The sequence below is a fragment of the Eriocheir sinensis genome, chromosome 15 (assembly GCF_024679095.1).
Source record: "Eriocheir sinensis breed Jianghai 21 chromosome 15, ASM2467909v1, whole genome shotgun sequence".
NCBI lineage: Eukaryota > Metazoa > Arthropoda > Malacostraca > Decapoda > Varunidae > Eriocheir > Eriocheir sinensis.
In genome coordinates, this window is record NC_066523.1 from 18355591 (window position 1) to 18379130 (window position 23540).

Consider the following 23540-nt stretch of genomic DNA (forward strand, 5'->3'; position numbering starts at 1 on the left):
TCAAGGTGTCTTCTAAAAGCCTTGGTGTTAACAGAGGCGTCACTAGAATCGCACAAGGATTAAGTAATTTTCTAGCATTACTGCATGATACCTTAATAATTACTTTGTTTCACTTATGAACGTGTTTTGCTCCTTTCTCATATTGTAAGTTTTCACTTAGTGAAAAACTATTGCTCCTCAAGGAAAGCTGTGGATTGTATCAAGCTTTCATAAATGTAGTGCGAGAACATTTTAATTCGGCAAAGAAGCAAAATCAAAAAAAGAATAGGTTAGATTCAGTAAATCTTAAGTCCTCAGGGAAAATCAACAATAAACAAAATAATTATGAATAAATATCATAATAATTATTTTCTTGAATATGTTTATGTCCATTGCCCCAGTATTGGCAGATCCCGTAAACATAGATGCTGCAATCGTGTGTGTGTGTAGGGTGGGGGTCACTAATTCAATTCAGTTCAATAGAGCTAGGTAAAAAAAAGTGGTGCAAGGTTAATAACTTAGTGAGACTATGTTAATAATTCCGTGGGGCTAAGGTGACAATTTAATGGGGTATGGTTACAAATTTATTTGACAAATTTCTAATTTAGAGGGGTCAGGTTATTAATTTATTGGGGTGAAATTACGAACTTAGTAAAGATAAGCTGCACGTTGCCTCGGTGTTCATCTCCGCTTGTGAGCCTGTGATGGGGAAAACACACATCCAGATAATCACAGTTTACCTTCCCCAGGTTTCCCCTGGTATATATTTACCTGAGCCCGCGGATCCGTAGCTCTGTAGGCGTGCTAACCACTACACCACAGCTAGTTGATAATTTTGTGGGGCTGGGATGCTAGTTTAGTGAAGCTAGGTTATTAGTTTAGGGGTTAGTGAGGCTGTCACTAATTTTGTGGGACTAGGTTAACAATTTAGTGGGGCTAGGTTAACAGTTTAGTGGGGCTAGGTTAACAGTTTAGTGGGGCTAGGTTAACAGTTTAGTGGGGCTAGGTTAACAGTTTAGTGGGGCTAGGTTAACAGTTTAGTGGGGCTAGGTTAACAGTTTAGTGGAGCTTGGTTAACAGTTTAGTGGGGCTAGGTTAACAGTTTAGTGGGGCTAGGTTAACAGTTTAGTGGGGCTAGGCTAACAATTTAGTGGGGCTAGGTTAACAGTTTAGTGGAGCTTGGTTAACAGTTTAGTGGGGTTAGGTTGACAGTTTAGTGGGGCTAGGTTAACAATTTAGTGGGGCTAGGTTAACAGTTTAGTGGGGCTAGGTTAACAGTTTAGTGGGGCTAGGCTAACAGTTTAGTGGGGCTAGGTTAACAGTTAAGTGGGGCTAGGTTTACAATTTAGTGGGGCTAACAGTTTAGTGGGGCTAGGTTTACAATTTAGTGGGGGTAGGTTAACAGTTTAGTGGAGCTTGGTTAACAGTTTAGTGGGGCTAGGTTAACAATTTAGTGGGGCTAGGTTAACAGTTTAGTGGGGCTAGGTTAACAGTTTAGTGGGGCTAGGTTAACAGTTTAGTGGGGCTAGGTTAACAGTTTAGTGGGGCTAGGTTAACAGTTAAGTGGGGCTAGGTTTACAATTTAGTGGGGCTAGGTTAACAGTTTAGTGGGGCTAGGTTAACAATTTAGTGGGGCTAGGTTAACAGTTTAGTGGGGCTAGGTTAACAGTTTAGTGGGGCTAGGTTTACAATTTAGTGGGGGTAGGTTAACAGTTTAGTGGAGCTTGGTTAACAGCTTAGTGGGGCTAGGTTAACAGTTTAGTGGGGCTAGGTTAACAGTTAAGTGGGGCTAGGTTTACAATTTAGTGGGGCTAGGTTAACAGTTTAGTGGGGCTAGGTTAACAGTTTAATGGGGCTAGGTTAACAGTTTAGTGGGGCTAGGTTTACAATTTAGTGGGGCTAGGTTAACAGTTAAGTGGGGCTAGGTTTACAATTTAGTGGGGCTAGATTAATATTCTAGTGGGGTTAGGTTGCCACTTTGATGGAGCTATACTATCAATTAAGTGGGCTTGGTTAATAATTTAATGGGGTTAGGATACTATCTTAACTGGGCTAAACTACAAATTTAGTTGGACTAGGTTAATTTATAGGGGCTAGGTAACTAACTTAATGGACTAAATACCAGCTATAGGGTTAGTCAATAAATTAATGGGGCTCGGTAATACGACGTAGTCTTAGGACACCACCAGTGCTATGAAGAGCCCTCACCTGGGTCATGTCGCGGTCGGGCTCGTGGAGAGGCGCGGACAGAATGAGCCGCACCACCAGAGCCACAACGAGCAGCACCAGCGGCAGCACGTGACGGGCCATCCTCCGCGCGAGAAGCTGCCCTGCAAAACACCGGTGACGGAAAAGTAAACAGGGAGAGAGAGAGAGAGAGAGAGAGAGAGAGAGAGAGAGAGAGAGAGAGAGAGAGAGAGAGAGAGAGAGAGAGAGAGAGAGAGAGAGAGAGAGAGAGAGAGAGAGTATATTTTAGTTATTACATTATACCCAGCAAGCGTATAATGAACGGCTAATATAAAGTAAGGTAGAATATATACATATAATCACGACTTGGAGTAAAAAAATCTAACGAATTAAATGCTGCACATTTTATAGACATAATTTTAGTGTCCGTGGTGTGATAGGTAACATATGACACTTCGTGAACTGAAAGACCGTTGAATTTGGATGGTTTTGTTTGATCATAAAGATGCAAAGAGAAACCGATTAGGCTCCACATAGTTGTTTTAGACCAATCTATTACGACTGGTAATAAGCAGATGCAGTGGAATACGGACTCGTGTATTTTCAACAATAACAACAACTAGGCGGTGCCTGAGTGGTTAGCGTGCTGGGCTCACATTCACCACGCCATGGGCAACGTCATTTCGAATCCCGACGCTACCACCTGGGGTTTTTCAGTCACCGCCGAGTGGCCTAAGACTACCCACATGCTGTCCTGAAGACCACCCATCAACCCGGACTCTAGAAGAAACCGTCCAGTGAATCAAGAATGAGTTCCGGGGGGCGGCATGAGCCAAGCATAACTGGCGCCACGACGGGCTTGGGCCGACCGTCTGGCCCCTGAAGAAAGCCTACTGGCGCTATAGGCGGGGATGTAAAAAAAACAATAAGTAAATAGTCATTATATTATTATTATTATTATTATTATTATTATTATTATTATTATTATTACTACTACTATTATTATCATTATTGTTATTATTATTGTTATTATCATTATCATTATCATTGTTGTTGTTGCTATTATTATTATTATTATTATTATTATTAATATTATTATTATTATTTTTATTATTATTATTATTATCATCATCAAATTTACCAGTACCGCTGCACATGTACTACCCATCATAATCAGCCACCCACACACATGATGTGATGCTAAAAGTCACGCAGATAAGAGTTATTTACATGGCTGAAAAGGAAAGCAAATTTTTCAACGGTCACTCCAAGGTAAAGGGTCACTCGTTACCTGACAAGGCAACGCGAGAAGCGCCACGGGAGGTGGAGTGGTGGAGCGGGGGAAGGAGCGAGGGGGAAGGTGACAGGGGATTTATGATCCGACGACCTCCCACCCATGCACTCCTAAAGGTCAAGGGGTCGCCGCTTAGTGCCTTTCATGACGTCATTTTCGTCCAGGCTTCTGGTTTCCTTGATGTGTCGAAGGCTCAACCAATGACCAGGTCTAGGACAGTTTTCTGACTAACGAGACGCTAGAGCAGGGAACGTGTCTTTGGTGGGTCTAGGTCGTCCCCTGCGGTGCTGTGACAGTGACTCCACGACCCCTGCGGCTGAACACTTCAAAATATCCGTTGTAGAAATTTATCCTTCCCAAGTATACGCATGTATGAGATGCTGTTCTTCTATTTTGTGTGAAACACTGACGTTGGAAAAAGGTCAGAGATGAGGGGAAGAAAGAGAACAATAAGGGAAGACAAGTGGGAAGACCAGTGGCGTATGTATCTTCACGATGTAAGGATGGCTTATATTCTCGCGAGTGACAAGGCATGGCCCTAAGGAAATAATTTCTGGGTATTCATTTCTAACGGAAGGTGAAGTAAAACAAAGCAAGTAGGGAGAAAATGGGTTCGAGCCATGACCAAGTACCCCCCAGTCCCCCCTCGGCATGCGCTGCTCGGGAGGCTCACAGGGCGGCCCGACCAAATATTCCTGTCGTGGTGTTTGAATACACGACGTCAGCAGCCGACGGAGCGGCGCCTTACTGACACCACGGACAGGAGCGAAATCATTGTCTCAAAGCACAGTTTCACTACTGATACTTCTACCTTATAACAGTTTCTTCACTGATACTTTCTTCAGATATAAAATAATAGTATTTCATGAATTATCATTTAGCATGACACTGGCTGGGAGGGAGCTGTGGAGATCGAAGTCTAGAGGCCCATTCACGCCCACATGCACGAACCCCAGCGTCCAAGGGATGACGCATCCTTGACGTCTCTTCAAAACATCAGTTCACTTAAAAGCTTCCTGGCAGCCACACATACCTTGGGGCACACGCAGGCTGAGGGTGTCTGTAATGCAGGAAAGATGAGGTCACGATGAGGCCGTTAACGATCAGGGCCACACGACAAGGACGTCAGGCAACTTCTGGCACGCCTCGCTCGCTTCCCCTCTTGAGGCTCGGGGCGGAGGGAGGGAGTGAAGTGGGAGGCTGGTGAGTGGTGGTGTGGAGTGCCCTCTGCTATGGCTGGGCCAGGACGGCTCGACGGGGTACCCCAACCAGCTGATGCATCTCATCCCTCCTACGCTAAACATACCGCCCATTGTTCAGCCTCAACCGACGCCCGTGGAAGGAAGTCGAGGAGTGCTCCATTCATGTTGCTCGAGACCATCATGAACCTGACAGAACCCTTAGTTGTTAATATAAGATATCTTGAGTATTATAGTTTGGTGAACATGGAACGCTTGCAAACCTAACCAGCCCAGCATTAGGATTCGGTACTTGTATACAAAACAGGAGGTTACCGCGCCCAAACAGAGGCCGGCTGTTCCCTCTCCTGCCGTGCCTCTTCCCCTCCACGACACGGCACCTACTGGCCTGTCAAATTAGGTCGTTACAAGAATCGTTTCTATTAATTAACCTCATTGTGGGCCTACAAATGTATTGAAGCAAACCTTCAGAAAAGTTTCAAATGTGATATTAAATGTTTCTTTTCTGTGCATTTCAAGCGTCTGAAGACTTCACTACGCTGTTTTTGTATTTCAGTAACACCCCTGCTCCAGTCATTCATGACTTCAATGGTAGTACTCCGTGATATGGGTGGCCCATCTTTTTTCAAGGGGGCGTGTTGTTCTTACAACTTTTACCTATGTTCACACAGTCGCTGTTTTGAGGTTGTAGCTTGGAGTCTGTGAGTGCAAATTAAGCCATGTTAGAGATGTTTTTATTAATTTTAAATGAAACAAATTCTTACAAAAATCTGAATTTCTTCATAGTAATTCACTTACTGCGAATTAGACTAAACTGTTATAAATGTGTATTATCTTTCCAGTCCTTCTGCCTATGCAGCGGGAAACTCTTACATAACCCATCATTGTGACACGCCGAGGACGTCGGCCTTCATTGCCTGTAAATCTGCCTACCATGTGAGCCTCTTGCCGGAGGGACTCAACATATAGCTCTCAATCACTTCTGCTGGGACAACACAACCCTTTACGGTAACGCCATTACCCTCTCTAACTTCCAAACTGTCTTATTTGTAAAGTACGTGATCATGCTTAATATTATCCATGCCAAGAGGTACAGCCATTAGTAAGCCAGAGAGCTCGCAGCATTCAGTAACAGTAGGTAGATAGGTAGGAAGACACCTACTGAAACGGGCGTAAGCCACTCCCCGTGAGGTATTTATGGGAAGCGTGGAGGGTGCTAACGGCGGAATTTTCAGTGAAGCTCTTCCCTCTTCGTCGAAGCGTCGCTTAGAGAGTGTGTTTCCGTGAAGAGATATTTTCAAACCCTAGTTTCTCTTCCCCCTTCGAACAATCTTTCCGTGTAGTGTTGGTACTACTGCAAATCAAACAAACGTTGAAAACCGAAACATTAATGCATTTTAGGTACATTTCTATAATGGAAAATATTGTGTGGCAAGTACTTATGTAAGCAGTGCTTGATACAGTGACAGACACTATATATAGCAGAAAATTTACATTGATGGGTTTAATTGGTTGGTATCTGTGGCTATGTTTGCTTCGCTCTGATATCGTTACGTTACCTGTGGGCGGAGCTTAGGAGACCTCGTTAGAATAAACTGCTTTTCTTTTCTTTATTTTCCTCCTGTTCCATGAGATCTCTTTCTCCCTTCGTTATTTCTCCCTTATAAATATATTTTTAACTAGCTTTAGAGCTCCTATCAGTGGGTGGAAAATGGTATCATCTATATTGCTGAGCTTTGCTAAGCTCCACCCACAGGTGACGTCACGAGTTTGGAGATTGGCTGTGGGAAGCCCAGCACGGAGTACCACATAGCACCACATATTCATACAGACTTGTGAAACATTCGCCCGGAGGCCGAAGCCTACCTGTCAGTCCGTCACTTTTAAATTTGTCCCAGCAATCTTCATGCTTATGGTTTGAAGTGCACGCCCTACAAACGCTTAAAAAGGAGAACTGTTGAGTCTGAAGGGTAGGGGCATGCTGGCTTGGAGGTGCGTTCCAGTGTTGGCTTAAATTATCATGGGAACCGTGAAGTCTTGAATAAACAGAAAAAAATAATGTTTCTCGCATTGTATGACTTTTTATATAAGGCCTAGAAAATTTAAATTGTTCTTATACCCAATTAATAATACAGCAACATGGAAAAATGTTGTAATAAAGCATTAAATGTGCGAAGATATTAGCGAAGAGCGGGCCTTCACCTCCTCTTCGTCAAGAGAGGAAATTATTTCATTTCTTTCCCGCTCGCCGCTTCGCGCGCTGCATCAAAGACACTCCTCGTCACTGAGCATACCGTTTGGTCCACGAAGCCTCGTTTCCTCGCGGGAAGGGGGAAGAGAATCACTGAGAATACGGCCGTAAAGCTCTCCAAAGACCCTTCCTATGTCCTCGCTTTCCGTTTCCCTATTGTCTCATCAACACCAGAGAGTAGTTCAGCATGCTTTCTATTGGCGGGCACACACGATCCGGCCTGGCCCGTCCGGCCGGCTCAAAGTGGGCGGGGCTAAAGGCCTTCTGTCCGTGTGTGTGGGTGTATTTCGTCCGGCCTGGGCTCATGAAGTGGCCGGATGGCCGTCGGTCTGTGTTTGAAAATCCCTCCGGCGCGGCCTCACGCCTCACCGCGTGTTTGGCTCATTTGGCGCGGCCTTGAGGCGGGAAATCAGCGTCACTGGCAGCCGCCGTGTAAACATTTGCAACACGTACTACGTAGGGTCTCTGCAATTGAAATGTCAGACGTTTGGCTAGATAAGGAGTTCTGGGTGGACTTTATAGAACTTTATAAGGGACAGCCATGCTTATGGAATGTGAGGCATAAATCATATGCAAACAGACATGAAAAATGCAGCATACGAGATGCTTGTCAATAAAATGAAGGAGAAAATTAAAGATGCAGACTGCGATATGGTGAAAAAGAAACTGAATAATACGCGCAGTTCCTTCAGTAAAGAGATGAAAAAAATTGAAGCATCTAAAAGATCAGGTGCCATACAGGTCAGCTTCAGGAAGCGGCTCCATGGTATCGCCGCGGTGGCACGACAGTTGATTTTTCATGAGGCCGCCACACCGTGTGTGTGCCTCACGATGTGCCGACGATGCCCCGCCCACTTTTATCGGCCGGACGGGCCAGGCCGGACCGTGTGTGCCCGCCATAAAGACAGATCCTTTCTATTTCCACATCACACTACATGCACACAATATACACACCATTTCCCCAAATTTTACAAATACAAAATGGCGTACTTTATTAACAGAGCCTCGGAGTCCCCGCCTGGGGGGGGTCCACAAATTCCCCAGAGAGGACTCCCCTTCTGGCTGCCGACTTGAGAGGTGTCTTGATAATTCCTCAGACCTCTTTCTTATCAATTTCTGCAACATTCGCGGTCTTCGTTCCAATTTCCATTCCGTGGAGCACCATCTCTCCTCCTCTAAACCCCACCTTCTCTTCCTCACCGAAACGCAGGTCTCGGCGGCTACTGACAGCAATCTCTACTCTGTTCTCTCCTATTATCTGTATCCTAAATTTCAATCCAAAGCTGGATGTTGCGCCTACGTGCGCAACGACATCACTTGCTCTCGTGCCCACGACCTTGACTCTTCTGAATTTTCCACCATATGGCTAAGACTTCATTGTCATTCTATTACTAAATACATCTGTACTGTTTATCTCTCACCTAACTCTACCAACTATGTAAAATTCTTTGACTACTTGAGCTCTAAAGTGGAGCACATCTTGACCCACTCTCCTTTCGCAGAAAACTCCATCCTTGGAGATTTCAATGTTCATCACCACCTTTAGCTTTCATCCTCTTTCACTGACCAGCCTGGTGAGCAAGCCTACAACTTTGCTCTCCTCAATGATCTAGAGCAGTTGGTCCAGCACCCTACACGTATTCCCGACCCTCTTGGAGTCAGGCCCATCGACTCTAACTTGAGCCCTGTGGCTTGGCACGGAGAACCCCCCATTTTTTATAGATCTAGCGATGACCTGCGCATGGCGATCTGTCTCACTGTTAGTCTGTACGTTATCTATTTATGGAAAAAAAAAAATATATATATATATATATATATATAAATATATATATATATATATATATCTATATATATATATATATATATATATATATATATATTTTTTTTTTTTCATAATACGACTGCATGGTGTTATGAATGGCCTGGGATTAGAGGGAAAGACAACGACTCAGTAAACCTTCCATATCACTTTGCAACGTGGCTTATGCGACGGTGCCGCCTGACGGACCTTGGCAGCAGGCAGCACGCCACACCATTCAGCGTTCCGCCACAATGGACAACTCAAGTAGATCCCACTCTCGCGCCCTGCACAGCCATGCAAGAGAGAGAGAGAGAGAGAGAGAGAGAGAGAGAGAGAGAGAGAGAGAGAGAGAGAGAGAGAGAGACTCTCTGAGGAGAGTATTGGAGTGATGTGGCACCAGCGCGGTCTCGTGGGGAATCCCGGAGTCGCTCCCAAGGGCTCAAGTTAAAAATCGATAGACTATAGACCTCTTCCTTACCTCTAACCCTTCTGCTTACTCTGTCAAACTGTTCTCTCCGTTGGGCTCCTCCGATCACAACCTTATTTCTGTATCCTGTCCTATCGCTCCTGTACAGCCTCTGGACCCACAGAAAAGTCGATGTTTCTGGCATTTTGCTTCAGCTCGGTGGGAAGACCTGAGGATGCACTTTTCCGATTTCCCGTGGAATGATCACTGCTTCCAGGAAAGAGAGCCCTCCGTGTGTGGTGATTGTCTCTGGAATGGAGGCAACATTCCACGTGCAGGGAAAAAACCTAACGGCGCAATAGGCCGCGACGTAAAAATAAATAATAATCCAAGTGTGTAATTCATTAAACATACCGTACTTCCACCGAACGGCGCTGCAGACACAGTGAGAGGTTGCAGAATACTGGGAAGGGGAAGCTGTAGCAAACACGACCCCAAGTATGCCTTTGGCTTGATAAAGATGAAACCTTAGTTATATATAATATTATTTACAGCCTTGTAATCGGAATAAGCCACTCTATTGCGTCTCGGGATAAAGAGGAGTGAAACAAAATAATGAATGGGATAACTATCGACGACAATTCCGTACTTCATACATATTGACATAATAACATATAGTATAAAAAAACATATAATACAATAAAATAATGGAGATTAATTAAAATAATCAGAAACATCTCAAGTAATGGACGTCTTTCTCTTGATTTTGCGGCGCCCTTGTCATTAAGCCGCGAATTTTGAAAAATCAACCGCTTTGGTGCGAATCGCCATAACTCCCTTATTTCTGGGGCTACAGAAAAGTTATTGATATCAATCGACGGAGTATATATAATAAGGCACTTAATATAGGTTGATTTATATAGTGAAATGATTATATAAAAATAGTAACTTTTTTTTATATAGATATCTTAAAATGGTTTTAATACAAGACAGTCAACATGTTAAAATGTTCATATATGAATTTTTACGCAGATATATTAATTTTTGTTGCGTCAGGAAGGTTTTTCGTCGCGGCGTGTGAAATGAGTTAGATTCAGCGAGTGTTCATCGCGAATTCCGGTCGACCTCGAGCGAAAACTATTGAAGCTAGGAAGGCGTGCTTGGTGGCAAATGAAAGCTCTTTTAATACAGATTAATAATCAGAAAAGAAAAATTGGAAAACATTAAGTAGATAAAAAAGTTATAAGCAAAAATCTAAGACGTCCAAATTGCGCCAAAAGGGCCGAAAAACAGGCTATTTTGTGACGGCTCGACGACGAGCTTAGAATCGAGCTATCAAAAAATCCTTCGGGTTGGTCAAGCTACATTGCCAAGAGGGGATACATGCCATATTACAGCCTTTTAGAGGCAATAGCAAGGCCACACTAGACAAAAACGGCAAAATGTCTGGAGTTCGTCAAAATCGCTCTCGACAGGGTTTACGTTTCGAGCTCTAGCGACAAAACTACTGGGAGTAGGGAAAAGTTATGCACCATTTTGGAAAGCACATTGGCAGGGCTAAATCATTTGTCAAATAAGTATTTTGAAATTCTAAAAAAATTAGTGATTCTTTGGGAAGGTTCCACACATCATTACGCGCGTTGCTGATAATCTTCTTGGTGCAAGGGTGGTGGTGCTCACATTCGTCGTTGTTTAATGTTATCCTTCCTCCTTGTATTAGCCAATATTTTTGCCTTTGGTTTCCTCAACAAAGATGAGCGTGAAAGCCACGGCTAGGCAGCTGGAGGCGCTGTAAAACCAGTAGAGGCCGGGGTGGGTGAGCGCGTCCTGCATTGGACTGTACACTTGCAGCACCAGGAAGGAGAACAGCATCGCAGCGGAGTAGCAGATCGAAAAGGTCTAGAAAAGATAGAGGAAATGAGGAAAGAATGCAGTAATAGATTGACGTAATTAATTTACACCACAATTACAAAATATGAAAGTATTTCGATCATGAATGAAGTCCGAATTTTTCTGAAAAGTAACACCTACCTGACTACGAATACTTGTGGGGAAGTACTCGGCAGCGAGGCAGTAGGGTACAGGATGGGCTCCTAAGAAGATTCCGAACACCGCCGTCACCACACAGAGAAGCGGCACCCACCCAAGGCTGCGCGAAGGAATAGGGTAGATCAGTAAAACGTCACTATACATACAAAATCTTTTTAAAGTTCATGGTATCTGAATCTCCTTCGTGGATTTCTATTGTTTACTTAAGCTACAAACTCGCTGTACGGTGTACTAAGACTCTTCTCTGTCAAGCTCAGGCCTGCCAGGCTGAGGTTCGAACCTAAAGCCTGAGCCTGAGCTCAGAGTGACTACCTTCCCCCTTAAGCAAGGGGGATTGGGGATATAGTGTGTGAAGGTCCCAGCAGTACCCATAGATAGGTTTTCGAACTCCAAAACTCTCCCCGAGAGGATGCTGGCAAGCACTCACGTGTTGAGCACGGAATCCAATCGTGGTGAATACCCCCCCCCCCCCCCACACACACACACACACACATATTCACACTTCATTTAGGACCCATCATAATACGCTGTCAGTAATCACCTCCTCTCGGAAGCAGAACACAAAAGTCAAAGACTAAACTATACCGTATATTTTTTCGTGATCAAAAAGGTACCCAGCCACTGATCTCTTATCTCCAACATTTAGTATTTATCTAATATTTTTGCTTTTTTTCGTATAGGTACTTAACGAAGACATTTCACCTAATCCATGTTGCAAATAAAAAATCTTTCCTGGTGATTTAGCAAAACTTACCTTGAAAACGAGGTGTTCTCGTCTGGTGCCCCCTCTGCCAGGTAGACATAGGTCCCGAGCATGACCAAGGAGGCAGACGCGATCGCATGTGAGGCAACCAGGCAAGATCGGCGGCCCATTCGATCCACTAAGAAAATGGACACCATCGTTCCTGCAAGTCTCACAGCTGTCACGAGAACGGTGCCCATGTCTGGGTCCCAGGGAGCTCCCACCTTCTCCAAGATCCGGGCAGTGTGAACAATAAACACATAGTTACCACAGAAGTGCTGGAAAGCGAATAACATCACTACTACAGCCAATCGCTTGGCCGTGCGCCGGTTTAGAATCTTTTTCCAGTCAGTCGTTTGGGAGGAATTCTTCATTTCTAGCATCTGTATTTCTGATTGCAGATTTGCATAAGGACCCCGCAGTCTTCTCAAAGTTCTTACTGCTTCAAGTCTCTTCCCACGTACCAACAAGAGGGCGGGAGACTTGGGTAAGAAGAAAGTTCCAATCAATAGAATAATTGGAGGAATGGCACACACCAGGGCTAAGTGGTACCAATGTAGCACACAGCCGACGCCTACGACAAAGAGACCTCCCAACACTATGGCCAAAGTGCACACTGTTGTCATGGCGCCTCGAACCGATGTGTCAGCCACTTCCACCACATAAAGAGTTCCTGCCGCAGAAGAACTCCCGCTCCCGAATCCTTGCAGCAGTCTAGTGTGGAAAACTTAAATAGGTTAAAGCCATTCATTTGGTATTATAATGGTACGTAACCACATAATATGATGTTTCACGATAGCAGAATTACCACTCGTGTATGATATGGTTTAAGTTGCTGACGTTCGATTGAGGTGCAAGTAAAGAGTTCATCACCGCGTACAAAAGGGTGATAAGAACAAAGATCTTTGTTATGATAGTACACTTGAGAACATACCTCGCCCCAAGCATAACGTAGACGTTAGTAGAAAGGGAAAGTGCAATAGAGCCCACAAGAAGAGGAATAGCTGTAAATTGCAAGCATAATCGCCGTCCAAGTCGCGTCCCCACCGCACCGACACACCACGCTCCCAGGAGACACCCCAGGGACACAAGGCTCCCTGCAAAGAGGTGATAATTATGAGCAGTGGTTAAGGGCTGAAAAGAAATGTATGTTTGAAAAATTATAATGAATCCTGAAAGAGTAGCGTTCTTTTTTTCCTTTTGTCTCTCCTAAGCTTTGCATGAAATAAGCTAAATATTCAACATATTATCTTCTGGCATTTGACAGGCTGTCTTACCAGAAATTAAGGTAATTAATGGGGAAAAAACATGGCATTGTGAATGAATTTTGGAGATGGATTAAGCAGCAGCTACACGGCAAGACGCAGTAGGCTCAGATTAATTGTTGAAATGAAATTATGTTAGTGTCACTTATGTCCCTCAGGGGTCGGTTTTGGCCCGGTTGCATTTACCATGTACATCAGCGACTTGATTACGGTACAACAGTAACCTTAGCAAATTTATCGAAGAAACCAGGATAGGCAGAATAATTAGATGAACCATGTTACATGCAGATAACTTAGCTGGCTAATGACTATTTGAGAGAGTTTAATTCCCTGACTGAGTGGTTAGCGTGCCGGTGGAGGAAGTGGGTTCGAGTCTTGGACGCCGCCACAGCTGGAACTTTGATTATACCATTCATTCTGGTACCATAAAAAAAATGTTTACGGAGTTATAGCAAAGAATGCCTAATGTTATCAGAAGACCAAACAGCTAACAGCACTCTGAAATTTTAGCAGCATAAATTAAATTCTTTGGAAAAGTATGGATGCACGCTGATATATATATATATATATATATATATATATATATATATATATATATATATATATATATATATATATATATATATATATATATATATATATATATATATATATATATACCGTCTGAAGGGGCAAAAGTAGCCATATGCGGTAAAAATGGCCATTGTGTTTGTTACATACCTAATTATTTTTGTCAACAAAATAAAAGGATTTATAATGACAAGTTTCTGAACCGAAACAGATGTTTGTCTGGAAGGCGGCCGTTACCTGTCATGTCCTTTTGAGCTGCGGTGAGGGTGATATCCGTGCCGAGCCAGGTACTGTTGTTGACGGCGATGTCTGAGAGGGCCGGAGAAGGCCAGGAAGTATTGGAGCCCAGGGAAAACTGAGACATCGAGGCCGCGATCACAAAGCCGAGCTACAAGACAGTTGTTGCCTAGAGTTAAGAAGGATCATTGTTTATGCTCTAAAGTGAGCAAGATAGTGACGATGTACGGTGATTATTGGCGGAGTGGAGGGATGTGTACAGATGTAATGACACACACACACACACACACACACACACACACACACACACACACACACACACACACACACACACACACTACGTATGTCGTATCAACTTTCAGATGGCTAAGGCCCAAAGACACTAACTAGTTAGCCGACGAAGAAAAAACTAACCAGCAGTGTAGAGTATGGGCTGCAAGTGTTGGTTGCCGCTAAGACTCACCTGCTTCAGGAGTCGCAACCGCCGTTCAGTCGCTGATTCGCGTCCCTTGACTGGCAGCATCTCGGCACCTAAGTAAGATATGGATAGAAACACCATTTTTTCACAATATATATTTTTTTTAAATAAATGAGCACACACACACACACACACACACACACACACACACACACACACACACACACACTCGTCATTAGTCACAACGATCATAATTATATAAAAAAAAAATCAAATATTTAAATATTAAACTAAATAGAAAGTGGTGAACGCAGCATCTGTAGACCCACTGGCGACAGATTATTTTTCAGCCAAATCTCACGTCTTCAGTGTCCAACACCATGCAGCAGGAGTTGCAAAAATTCCTACCATGTTCTCAGGTATACAATACGGGAAAAGTTATTTTGGGAGTATAGCCAGTCTTAATCGCCATAATAAAGGAGGTGTGTGTGTGTGTGTGTGTGTGTGTGTGTGTGTGTGTGTGTGTGTGTGTGTGTGTGTGTGTGTGTGTGTGTGTGTTTGATTCACCACGGCCTTGATCACGTACTGGACTCGTGATCGCCAGCAAGTACCCTTCCAATTAGACTAAGCTCATTATAGTCGATCTTCGAGTACTGGAAGAGTCTTCACACATCATACACACCCTCCTTGCTCAAAGGGGGGAGAGGGCAGTAACTGCTCCTAATCAGCAAATATAACTCGGCCTGAGCGGGGCTCGAACCTCAACCTGCTAGGCCAGAGCCTGACAGTGTGTGTGTGTGTGTGTGTGTGTGTTTCACCACGGCCTGATCACGAGTTAGACTCGCAATCGCCAGCAAGTACCCTTACGATTTGAGCAAGGCTCTTATGTAGATCTCTGGGTAGCGCTCTACCGATTGAGCCACCGGAGCGTGTGTGTGTGTGTGTGTGTGTGTGTGTGTGTGTGTGTGTGTGTGTGTGTGTGTAATATCGACTGATACCTTTTTAATATCTGAGGCAATGAGTGGTCACATATTCAGTGTTCATGATCTATCCCCATGCAACATAAGGCCATTGACTCGAAATTTATACCGCATGCTTTAATGCTTTTTTGTAGTATATATTGGAATGGCTGTTTACTTAACAGCTTAGTAATTGTAAAGTTGGGGGCATACGCTGTAACTGTGCGTGGCTTCGGTGCTCATCTCCGTCGCCTGTGTGGTGGGTAAGAATCCACTACCTAGGGACACCTGGCAGGTGTGACATCCGAGTTATTACAGTATGCCTTCTCCAGGTTTCTCCAGGAGGCGCCATTTGTCGGTCAGCCCGAAAGATAGGATGAGCAGTTGGGTGAGTCACACGCCGACTGCCTGGGCCGGAATTCGAACCCGGGCCTGAGGATTATAGGGTTATCGGCATGTTAATGAACCACTTCACCACGGAGGCGTTAGCAGTAGCTAAAGGGAGCACGGTAAGCCTCACTCGCTAATAATAATAATGATGCTAACGGTCAAAGAAAGACAGGTTGAGTATACCCCATCCAGGACTCAACCGCAGCAGCGGAGAAGGCAGCTGTGGTTCGGGTCCTGGCGGGGAAAGTTGGAAAGTTTCGTTTAGTCGGCGCAGGTCATATGCCGGAGAGAGACAGAAGGGCAAGGAATTATAGGAGAAGGGAACAGATCCCAGGAGACGGGACACAACCCCCCCCGATACACCTGGTACCCATTCACTGCTGGGTGGACAGGGGCGTAGGGTATCGGAAAAGCCGTCCAAATTTTTCCACTCCGCCCGGGAATCGAACCCGGGCTCTCTCGGTTGTGAGCCGAGTGTGTTAACCACTGCACCACGAAGCCCCTGTCCTGGCGGGGGTATAATCGATTATGTTAATAATAATAATAATAATAATAATAATAATAATAATAATAATAATAATAATAATAATAATAATAATGTTAAAACATTTTCGACAAGTTGAGTGAAGGAAGAGGAACTTAAGTCAGTTCCCCGGAAGAAGCGAAAGCGAAACTAGTCGGGAATAAAACTCATCTCAAACACACCCGTGTTTCCTTCCTCCTCCTTCACTCAGTGATAATAATAATAATAATAATAATAATAATAATAATAATAATAATAATAATAATAATAATAATAATAATAATAATAATAATAATAATAATAATAAGAAGAAGAAGAAGAAGAAGAAGAAGAAGAAAAATAATAATAAGAAGAATACCTATAATTATAATAATAATAATTGTTAATATCATTACTAATATTATTATTATTGTATCATCATCATACATTAGAAGCTTTCTTCTTTGTAAATAGTTTGACAGTAAGAAATATCACAGAGTGTTTCTGTTGCAGAACTCATCGGGCAACATTCAGCGCGGGCGGGCAATACAGAACACTAATAAGTAGTAAGTAATTAGTAACAACAAAGTTTTGTCACTCGTGAGGCCTTTTCTCTAACCTCGGCTCTTTATTTCACTAACAAATCTAATCCGGTAAATATTGCTCCCATATGCCACCCATTCCTGAACAGGTTAATCCTGTTATCACAATATATATTTTGAACTGATAAAATTTTGTCTTAAAGAAACGTACCGTGACTATCGTTTTCAAACTCTTCAAAATCTTCAGGTGGAGACGCCATCCTGCTCCCTTGGATTCGTACGATGCTCATCCCGCGTGAGCAAGACAACCTCTGGGGACAGCGGCGTGCTGACTCTCCGCGGTAGCTCTCAAGAACACCGCCTGCAGGTGAGCAAGGTCAGATGAAAACCGGTCCAAATATATGTGTGTGTGTGTGTGTGTGTGTGTGTGTGTGTGTGTGTGTGTGTGTGTGTGTGTGTGTGGAAAAGTAGTAGCATTAGGCTTAGGGTAGGGAGCGGACGCTGAAAACATAATGCTATCAGTCTCATATGGAAGTAGATGGGTACAGTGTTCCGTGGTCAGATGTATACTAGTCCAGCCAAATTAGACGAAAAGAGGCCACAGAGGGGAAAAAATAATAAGTTATTTTTTTTATATTTGGTAGAAAGACTCCTCAAGGGTCACAAAACAAAGATCTAAAGAGTTCCCCTCCGTCAGATGGGTGCAACCCCCTTTTTTGGGGGACTCCCCCCTTCGGAGGGTACAATTCCCCATATTCATTTTTTTTTCTCCAAAGAGGTGCATCGTACGGATAAAAGGTATAGGGCCCAAAGAAATAAAAAAATAAAAAAATTCTGCACAAATTCATCTTTGTCTTTTATCTCTAAATATTATAGTTTTTGCAAATATTATAGTTTTGCGCAAATAAGCCCGATCCTCTTTCATTTGGTATCCTTGTTTTCTTCTATATTATTTTTGCTTTTCGGAAACAAACCGGAAAGTAGAAGACTCGTTTTACTGTAAGTAAAAAATAAATCCTGAGTTCTTACAGTTCTTGATGGAGTTTTGCACTTTATTCCTACCATTGAATGAAATATTCCTTTGCCAGTCAAGGTTTGAGTGTTAAAGTCTGCATTATCAAAAATATAATGACAAAATGAATCTCCTTCAACATCTGGTTTCCAAGAAGTTGTAGCAGATGACTCAAACAATGTGACATCATTATAGCCTGAACAATATCCAAAGTTCGATACTGTGTTGACAATGGTGCTAGAGCCAGTTTTCAGAAATAAATACACCAAGCAATAAGCAGGACAAAAATTATCGTGGACGAGTTGCAGCAATTACTGCATGGGCAATTGCTGTACACTTCTTTTCTGGTTTTCCCTTTTCACTCTTTTTGTCTTTTTGAATGACTAGTTCTAAAAAGGCACGCAATGTCTCAGGGACTACATCTTCTGCATTCTACATAAAGTCCGTAATATCTGGATATAATCTGTGATATTGTAAGGACTTGTTCTAATATCCTCACGAATTACTGTTGCTGCAGTTTTTACAATTCTTAATCTTTCATGTCTCTCTCTCTCTCTCTCTCTCTCTCTCTCTCTCTCTCTCTCTCTCTCTCTCTCTCTCTCTCTCTCTCTCTCTCTCTCTCTCTCTCTCTCTGTGTACCATGTATTGATCAATTGTAGTCCAGAACCACGGATCTTTGGATTCTTTTTAGGAGCAGCGAGTAGCGGGCTTTTTTTTTTTTATTAATGTTTACTTTTTTGTGCCCTTGAGCTGTCTCCTTTGCTGTAAAAAAAAAAAAAAACTACTGTTGGTCTTTTCTTCATAAGAAAGAACATCTCCATCTCCATTTGTGTTCATTAATCTATTTTTCAATGTTTTCTCTGTTACAGATGAACTTTCTGGCATATTTTCTTCAAGATTTCTTATTAATCATGTAAAGTGAATTAACAGTCCTCTGAATCACCAATGCACCTACACACTTTTTCAAAAGCACTGTCAATATGCTCATCCTTTGGACGTCCTCTTTGTAAAGATGATGATGTCGTGCACACTTCATGATAACGTGATTCTTCAGCAACAAGACATAAGACACTGTTAACTCGTTTGAATACTTTCTCACCCCATTCATCTTTTCTTTGTTTAGCAAAGTCTGAAATTTTCTTCAAATGCAGAACTCTAACTTCCCAAATTGTTCTGTGTTTGTGCACATTCCTTTTCTTTTCTAATGCAATATCACATATATCACCACAGAACAACCATTTGCTTTTGAAGTAAAAATTTTCTTGTGATCTCATGGTCTGCTGTGTTTCTTGTGAATTTTCTCTTTTCATTTTTACATCTCTGGCTATATTCTTCTCTTTTAGGTACTCACGTCTACATATTTTGTGCACGTCAACAGTGTCAACTTTCTGTAGCATTTCAAAATTACCGTCATTTTGGATTTTACTAACACGTCTTAAATTATGGATACCATCTTTCACTTTCACAGTTTCACCTTCACTTAATGTCTTATGGCAGCAAAAACACATCTCGTTTCTTGAAGCCATGGTAAATATTTAATTTCATACACTTCTGCAAATAATTTCAGTCTCCTCTAAAAAAAAAAAAAAAAAAAAATATGCACGGTATTATTTTATTTACAAGTTCTTTTAATATGAATTTAATAGTAAAGCTTATGATGTAAAAGAAATCGAGATATATCCATATCTCGATTTCTTTTCTGTGGATTTACAGTTTCTTCTGTTAGTTTCTTTTGCGTCATTCTTTTAATATTTTGAGCAAAACAAGGATACCAAATGAAAGAGGAATCTTCATCCAACAATGTCATCTATATTGTAGATTTTGAAGACAAATTAGTTGTTTAAGAGTTATTAAATGAAATGTAAGGGCGAAATGCATTATTTTACATATAGGCCAGTGGTTCCCAACCTTTTGTCTGCCGTTTCCGCCTTCATACAGTTCAACTATCCGAATTTCCCCCTTCATGTGGACAGGGAAAAAAGTAGCAAAAACACGAAATTCACTTGCCTAATAACACAAATAACATAATAATCAAATAGTAGCCCCCCCAAAAAAAATTGCTAAATAACACAATGCCCCGTTTCCGTCGGAAACTCCCTCCAAGGGGGTGGCCATGACAGCAGAGTCTCCAGTTTTCCCTCTCCAAACAAACATTTCTCGCACATCTAATTAATTAAATCCTCGCGTCCCTCTTTCACCCCTCTCTTTCATGTATTCCTCAACTCTATCCTCCCAACTCACTGGGGGTCTTCCTATTACATCTGTCCCCTTGATATTACTCATATAGATTCAATAGTCAATAGCCGCATTCTGCTATTTTTTTTCAGTCAACTAATTGCTATAATAGTAATTAATATTTCCCTCAGGTTAAATTTCCCCCCTGGAATCCTCAAATTTCCCCCTTGGGGGAAATTTTTCCCAGGTTGGGAAATGCTGATATAGGCGAAAATGCGTCTCCTATTTTCGGGCTTATTTGCGCAAAAAACTATAATATTTAGAGATAAAAGACATAGAGATGAACTTGTGCATAATTTAATGTTTTATTTCTTTAGTCCCTATATACCTTTTATCTGTGCGATGCACCGCTTTGGAGGAAAAACAGTTAATATGGAGAATTGTACCCTCCAAAGGGAGGGGGTGGGGGAGTTCCCCAGAAAAGGGGGTTGCACCCATCTGAGGGATGGAAACTGTCCCAAATCTGCAAAGTCTGCCAAATATAAGAAAAGAAAAAAAAAAAAACATTGGTTTTTCACCCCAAAATGCTAATTTTCCTGGACTATACTGCGAGGAACGGCTGGTGAGGCAGAGGTACATACGTTAGCAGAATAAAATACTCATTTGAGGCGACGCAGACATCATGTCCCCAAGTCTGTCCGTTTCAGTTCACTTCACGGCAATTACGTACCCCTACCTCCCCCACTTCCTTCTCACATTCCTGCTGCCTCAACACACACACACACACGTACACACCGTAGTGCAGACGGGGCTCTGTAGTAGCTATATAGTGCTCGCCTGGCGGCCTGAGTCGCCTCACAACCGAGAGGTCCCTGGTGCTGCTCCTAGGTGGAGTGGAGATCATATGGGCAATCTCCATAATCCGTGATGCCCCTTGTCCACAGTGTTGCAACTCCTTGGGATGTTTTTCCCCAAATCGGTTAGTAAAACGAGGCTCCGTGAGGGGTGTCAAGAAAGAAAGCTATTTTGTGGGATTCTTTGGGGAACTGGGATCGTTTAGATAATGTGCTCGTTATTGCAAAGAGAGGCAGTATAATCCATTCAAACGAGAAAATAGAATACCTATCTTACTGTAAGAACCGGTATGGCAACTCTATCTCGTGTTGATCGTGGACACGAATGATACAGGATTGATTATATGGGGGGCTCCCGTGGTCCCGTGGTAGTCTCCGCCTTGCGCTCGTTGCGGGATGCTGGAGGCGTATGGGTTCGAGACCTGTCCGGTGCCATGGGAGTGGAAAGATGGGCTCTTTCCGACACCCTCAGCCCCGTTGTTGGGCCTCCTTCTTGAAAGAATTGGGCATCTCTCTCCCAGCCGTCTGGGTGGTTGCGCGGCATGCACCGCCTTCCTCCATTGGGGTATATCCCCAACGAAATACCCAAAACTCCAAAACTTTGCATTTTAACTCTAGTTAATATTAAGTTCAAGGAAGTGACGGTCGAGCTTGTTTTTAAAGGAATCAATCGTGTTACACTGGACCACTGAAGGTGGGAGCTTATATATAGGCTGTTCCATTCTCGCACTACAACGTTCGTGAAGAAAAATTTGGTGGTCTGAATTTACTTGTCTACATTTGAGTTTTATGCCATTGTTCTTCGTTCGCAAGTGTCATCGATCACTAACAATTTTGATTTGTCTACATTCGTGAAACCTTAAGTATTTTAAAACATTTGATCAGTTTTCCTCGGAGGCGACGTTTCTCAAGAGAGCGTTGTGAGCATTGTCCGTCATCATGAGTGGCGGAAAGAAAGCAGGATATTGTAACCGATATCGTCCAGTCTGGGATAACGATAGCGGATTCAAGGGTATCGATCTAAGTATGCTATAGCTATACTAGATGATAAGAGAGATGATATCTTTACTGACCAGAAATAGTGACCGTCCAGCTGGTCACTAAAATGTTTACTATTCCACAACGTTTATGTTTTCATCGCAGAACTAATTTCTTTGCAGCGTAGTGACCCTAAATAGTTTAGGTCTACGTTTTTTGCAGTAAGATATTTAAAAGAAATTAAAAATACAGTATGTAATTGCATAGTAAACGTTTTAATGCTACATCCACAACATATCATTCAAGAACAAATATGACAAACACAAAACACAAATGAATATGGAGGCGGGCAACAGGATCTATGTAGATCATAGGTAAATCCCGTGGATTTTATTGGTAAGTCTTATTGCTAAGTCTTTTAACTCATAATCGACTATAATTGACGGTATTTGTTGTTGTTGCCTGCACATTATTGACACTGACGACTGTTTACTATGTTTACTATGCGTAGGCATCATGATCGAGGTATACCTCCGTGGTAGGCATACACGAAATCAGACGCCATGTGGCTGCAGGTTGCCGTTGCGCGATAATGCACACTTCAGACTCGGGTGAACCTTTGGAGGAAGTATTCTTCCTCCATGGGTGAACCGACTTTTTTATAGTAATGACAGATTATCGTAATCAGAACATTGCATTTATCAGTTTTCAGACCCCAAAACTGTGGTACTCACACAAATAACGCAATTGAATGAAAAATGAAAATGTATTGTTGATTTTTTAGCAATAGTTATGGGTCAGAAACCAGAGAACAGTGTGCTCAATACGACAATGGTTACGTTGGCTGGATCAGTTGCTCGCGACCACTGAGTCGAGACGGTGACCCTTGATCCGCCGTCCCGGGAGCCACAGGCATTGAGTCGCGCTGGGCTGGCGGTGTAGTCCCCTTCCCTGCCCAACTCCACATAGACGCTATGATCAAGGACTTGGTTTGGCCCAGAGGCGTGGTGGTGTCAGTTGGTGAGAAGGTGAATGCCACGGGTGCGGCAGGGACCCATGGGGATCAGCGGCAGAAGGATTGCACGTGGGCCAAGTAAGAGTTTCCGATGGCCGCCGGGCAGCTACCCAACACCACCTTAGCAGCTGGAGGTATATCTGCATGGAACTTTGTTGTCTGGGTATTTCCTTAGTAGTCATTTTGTATGTAATCAGAAATTATGAAAATAGCTTTAAAAGAATGACTGCACTTCATGTTGCAAGTATTTTTTAAAGGGCAGCTCAGTTGTCTCTTAAGGCCAGGGAGTATATGCATTTATGTTCAGGGTCAGGGAAAGTATTTTTCCACAGGCCTAGATGGATCTAGTACATGGGTTCTCAACTTTTTTTTAATCTTATGTACCCCTTGAAGTTTTTCAGTGTTGGTCACGTACCCCTAACCCAGAATGCATGCAGTACCAAGAAGGTTAAAAAGAAAGGCATGGTTTATCGACTTGATTTATGAAGTATAAATGGTATTATACATGTGGAGTAGACAAACACTTTCAATCATTGAACCTTTGAGCTAGTGCTGATAGGAACTAGTTACTATTATATGGAAATACTGTGTGATTAGCTGCTACCATTTACTAAAATCGACATATTTTTAGCGTTGCACACAGTTATTTGCAGCTGGGAATTAGTAATGGTGATAGTTAAGTCAGTGTGTGTGATTGCATATGAAAAAAAAAGGA

General features: G+C 42.7%; 2 protein-coding genes and 2 long non-coding RNA genes across 7 annotated transcripts in view; 2 read left to right on the forward strand and 2 right to left on the reverse strand.

Moving 5' to 3' along the window:
• The window catches only part of LOC126998999 (uncharacterized), a 2188-nt gene extending 11 nt beyond the window's left edge, over nt 1-2177 (forward strand). The window contains exons 1-3 of one of the 2 annotated variants that reach the window (XR_007753095.1): nt 1-1073; nt 1228-1293; nt 1377-2177. The exon at nt 1-1073 is cut by the window's left edge and continues 11 nt beyond it. This is a non-coding gene — a long non-coding RNA (uncharacterized LOC126998999). Of the gene's footprint in view, nt 1074-1139; nt 1294-1376 lie in introns of both variants that reach the window. The other variant, XR_007753096.1, reaches the window with a different exon arrangement.
• LOC126998997 (uncharacterized) overlaps nt 1-4724 on the reverse strand; it is a 5193-nt gene extending 469 nt beyond the window's left edge. The window contains exons 1-2 of the mRNA XM_050861313.1: nt 4494-4724; nt 2188-2309 (exon numbers count right to left, since the gene is read on the reverse strand). Coding sequence (XP_050717270.1) covers nt 2188-2289 — 102 coding nt within the window. The 5' untranslated portion in view covers nt 2290-2309; nt 4494-4724. The remainder of the gene's footprint in view (nt 1-2187; nt 2310-4493) is intronic.
• LOC126998720 (facilitated trehalose transporter Tret1-2 homolog) lies at nt 4449-20869 on the reverse strand. The gene is made up of 10 exons (XM_050860709.1): nt 20774-20869; nt 17003-17152; nt 14444-14511; nt 13981-14131; nt 12843-13005; nt 11921-12622; nt 11149-11266; nt 10843-11016; nt 5424-5444; nt 4449-4520 (listed from the first exon to the last, which is right to left on the reverse strand). The coding sequence occupies exons 2-10, from the start codon at nt 17079-17081 to the stop codon at nt 4449-4451; spliced, it is 1548 nt and encodes a 515-aa protein (XP_050716666.1). The 5' UTR covers nt 17082-17152; nt 20774-20869.
• A 1805-nt stretch (nt 20870-22674) lies between these two features.
• Nucleotides 22675-23540, forward strand: part of LOC126998998 (uncharacterized) — a 34080-nt gene continuing 33214 nt past the window's right edge. For all 3 annotated transcript variants that reach the window (XR_007753093.1, XR_007753092.1, XR_007753094.1), the window contains exon 1: nt 22675-22959. This is a non-coding gene — a long non-coding RNA (uncharacterized LOC126998998). The remainder of the gene's footprint in view (nt 22960-23540) is intronic.

Bases quoted from the DNA above. Each gene is read 5' to 3' on its own strand.
- LOC126998720 (XM_050860709.1), bottom strand. From the start codon at position 17,081: ATGAGCATCGTACGAATCCAAGGGAGCAGGATGGCGTCTCCACCTGAA. The intron at 11,267-11,920 runs GTAAGTTTTGCT...TCCTTCGCGCAG, and splicing joins GAGAACACCTCGTTTTCAAG to CCTTGGGTGGGTGCCGCTTC. The intron at 5,445-10,842 runs ATTGGCTAATAC...TAAGTGAATTAC, and splicing joins AGGAAACCAAAGGCAAAAAT to TATGAAGAAATTCAGATTTT.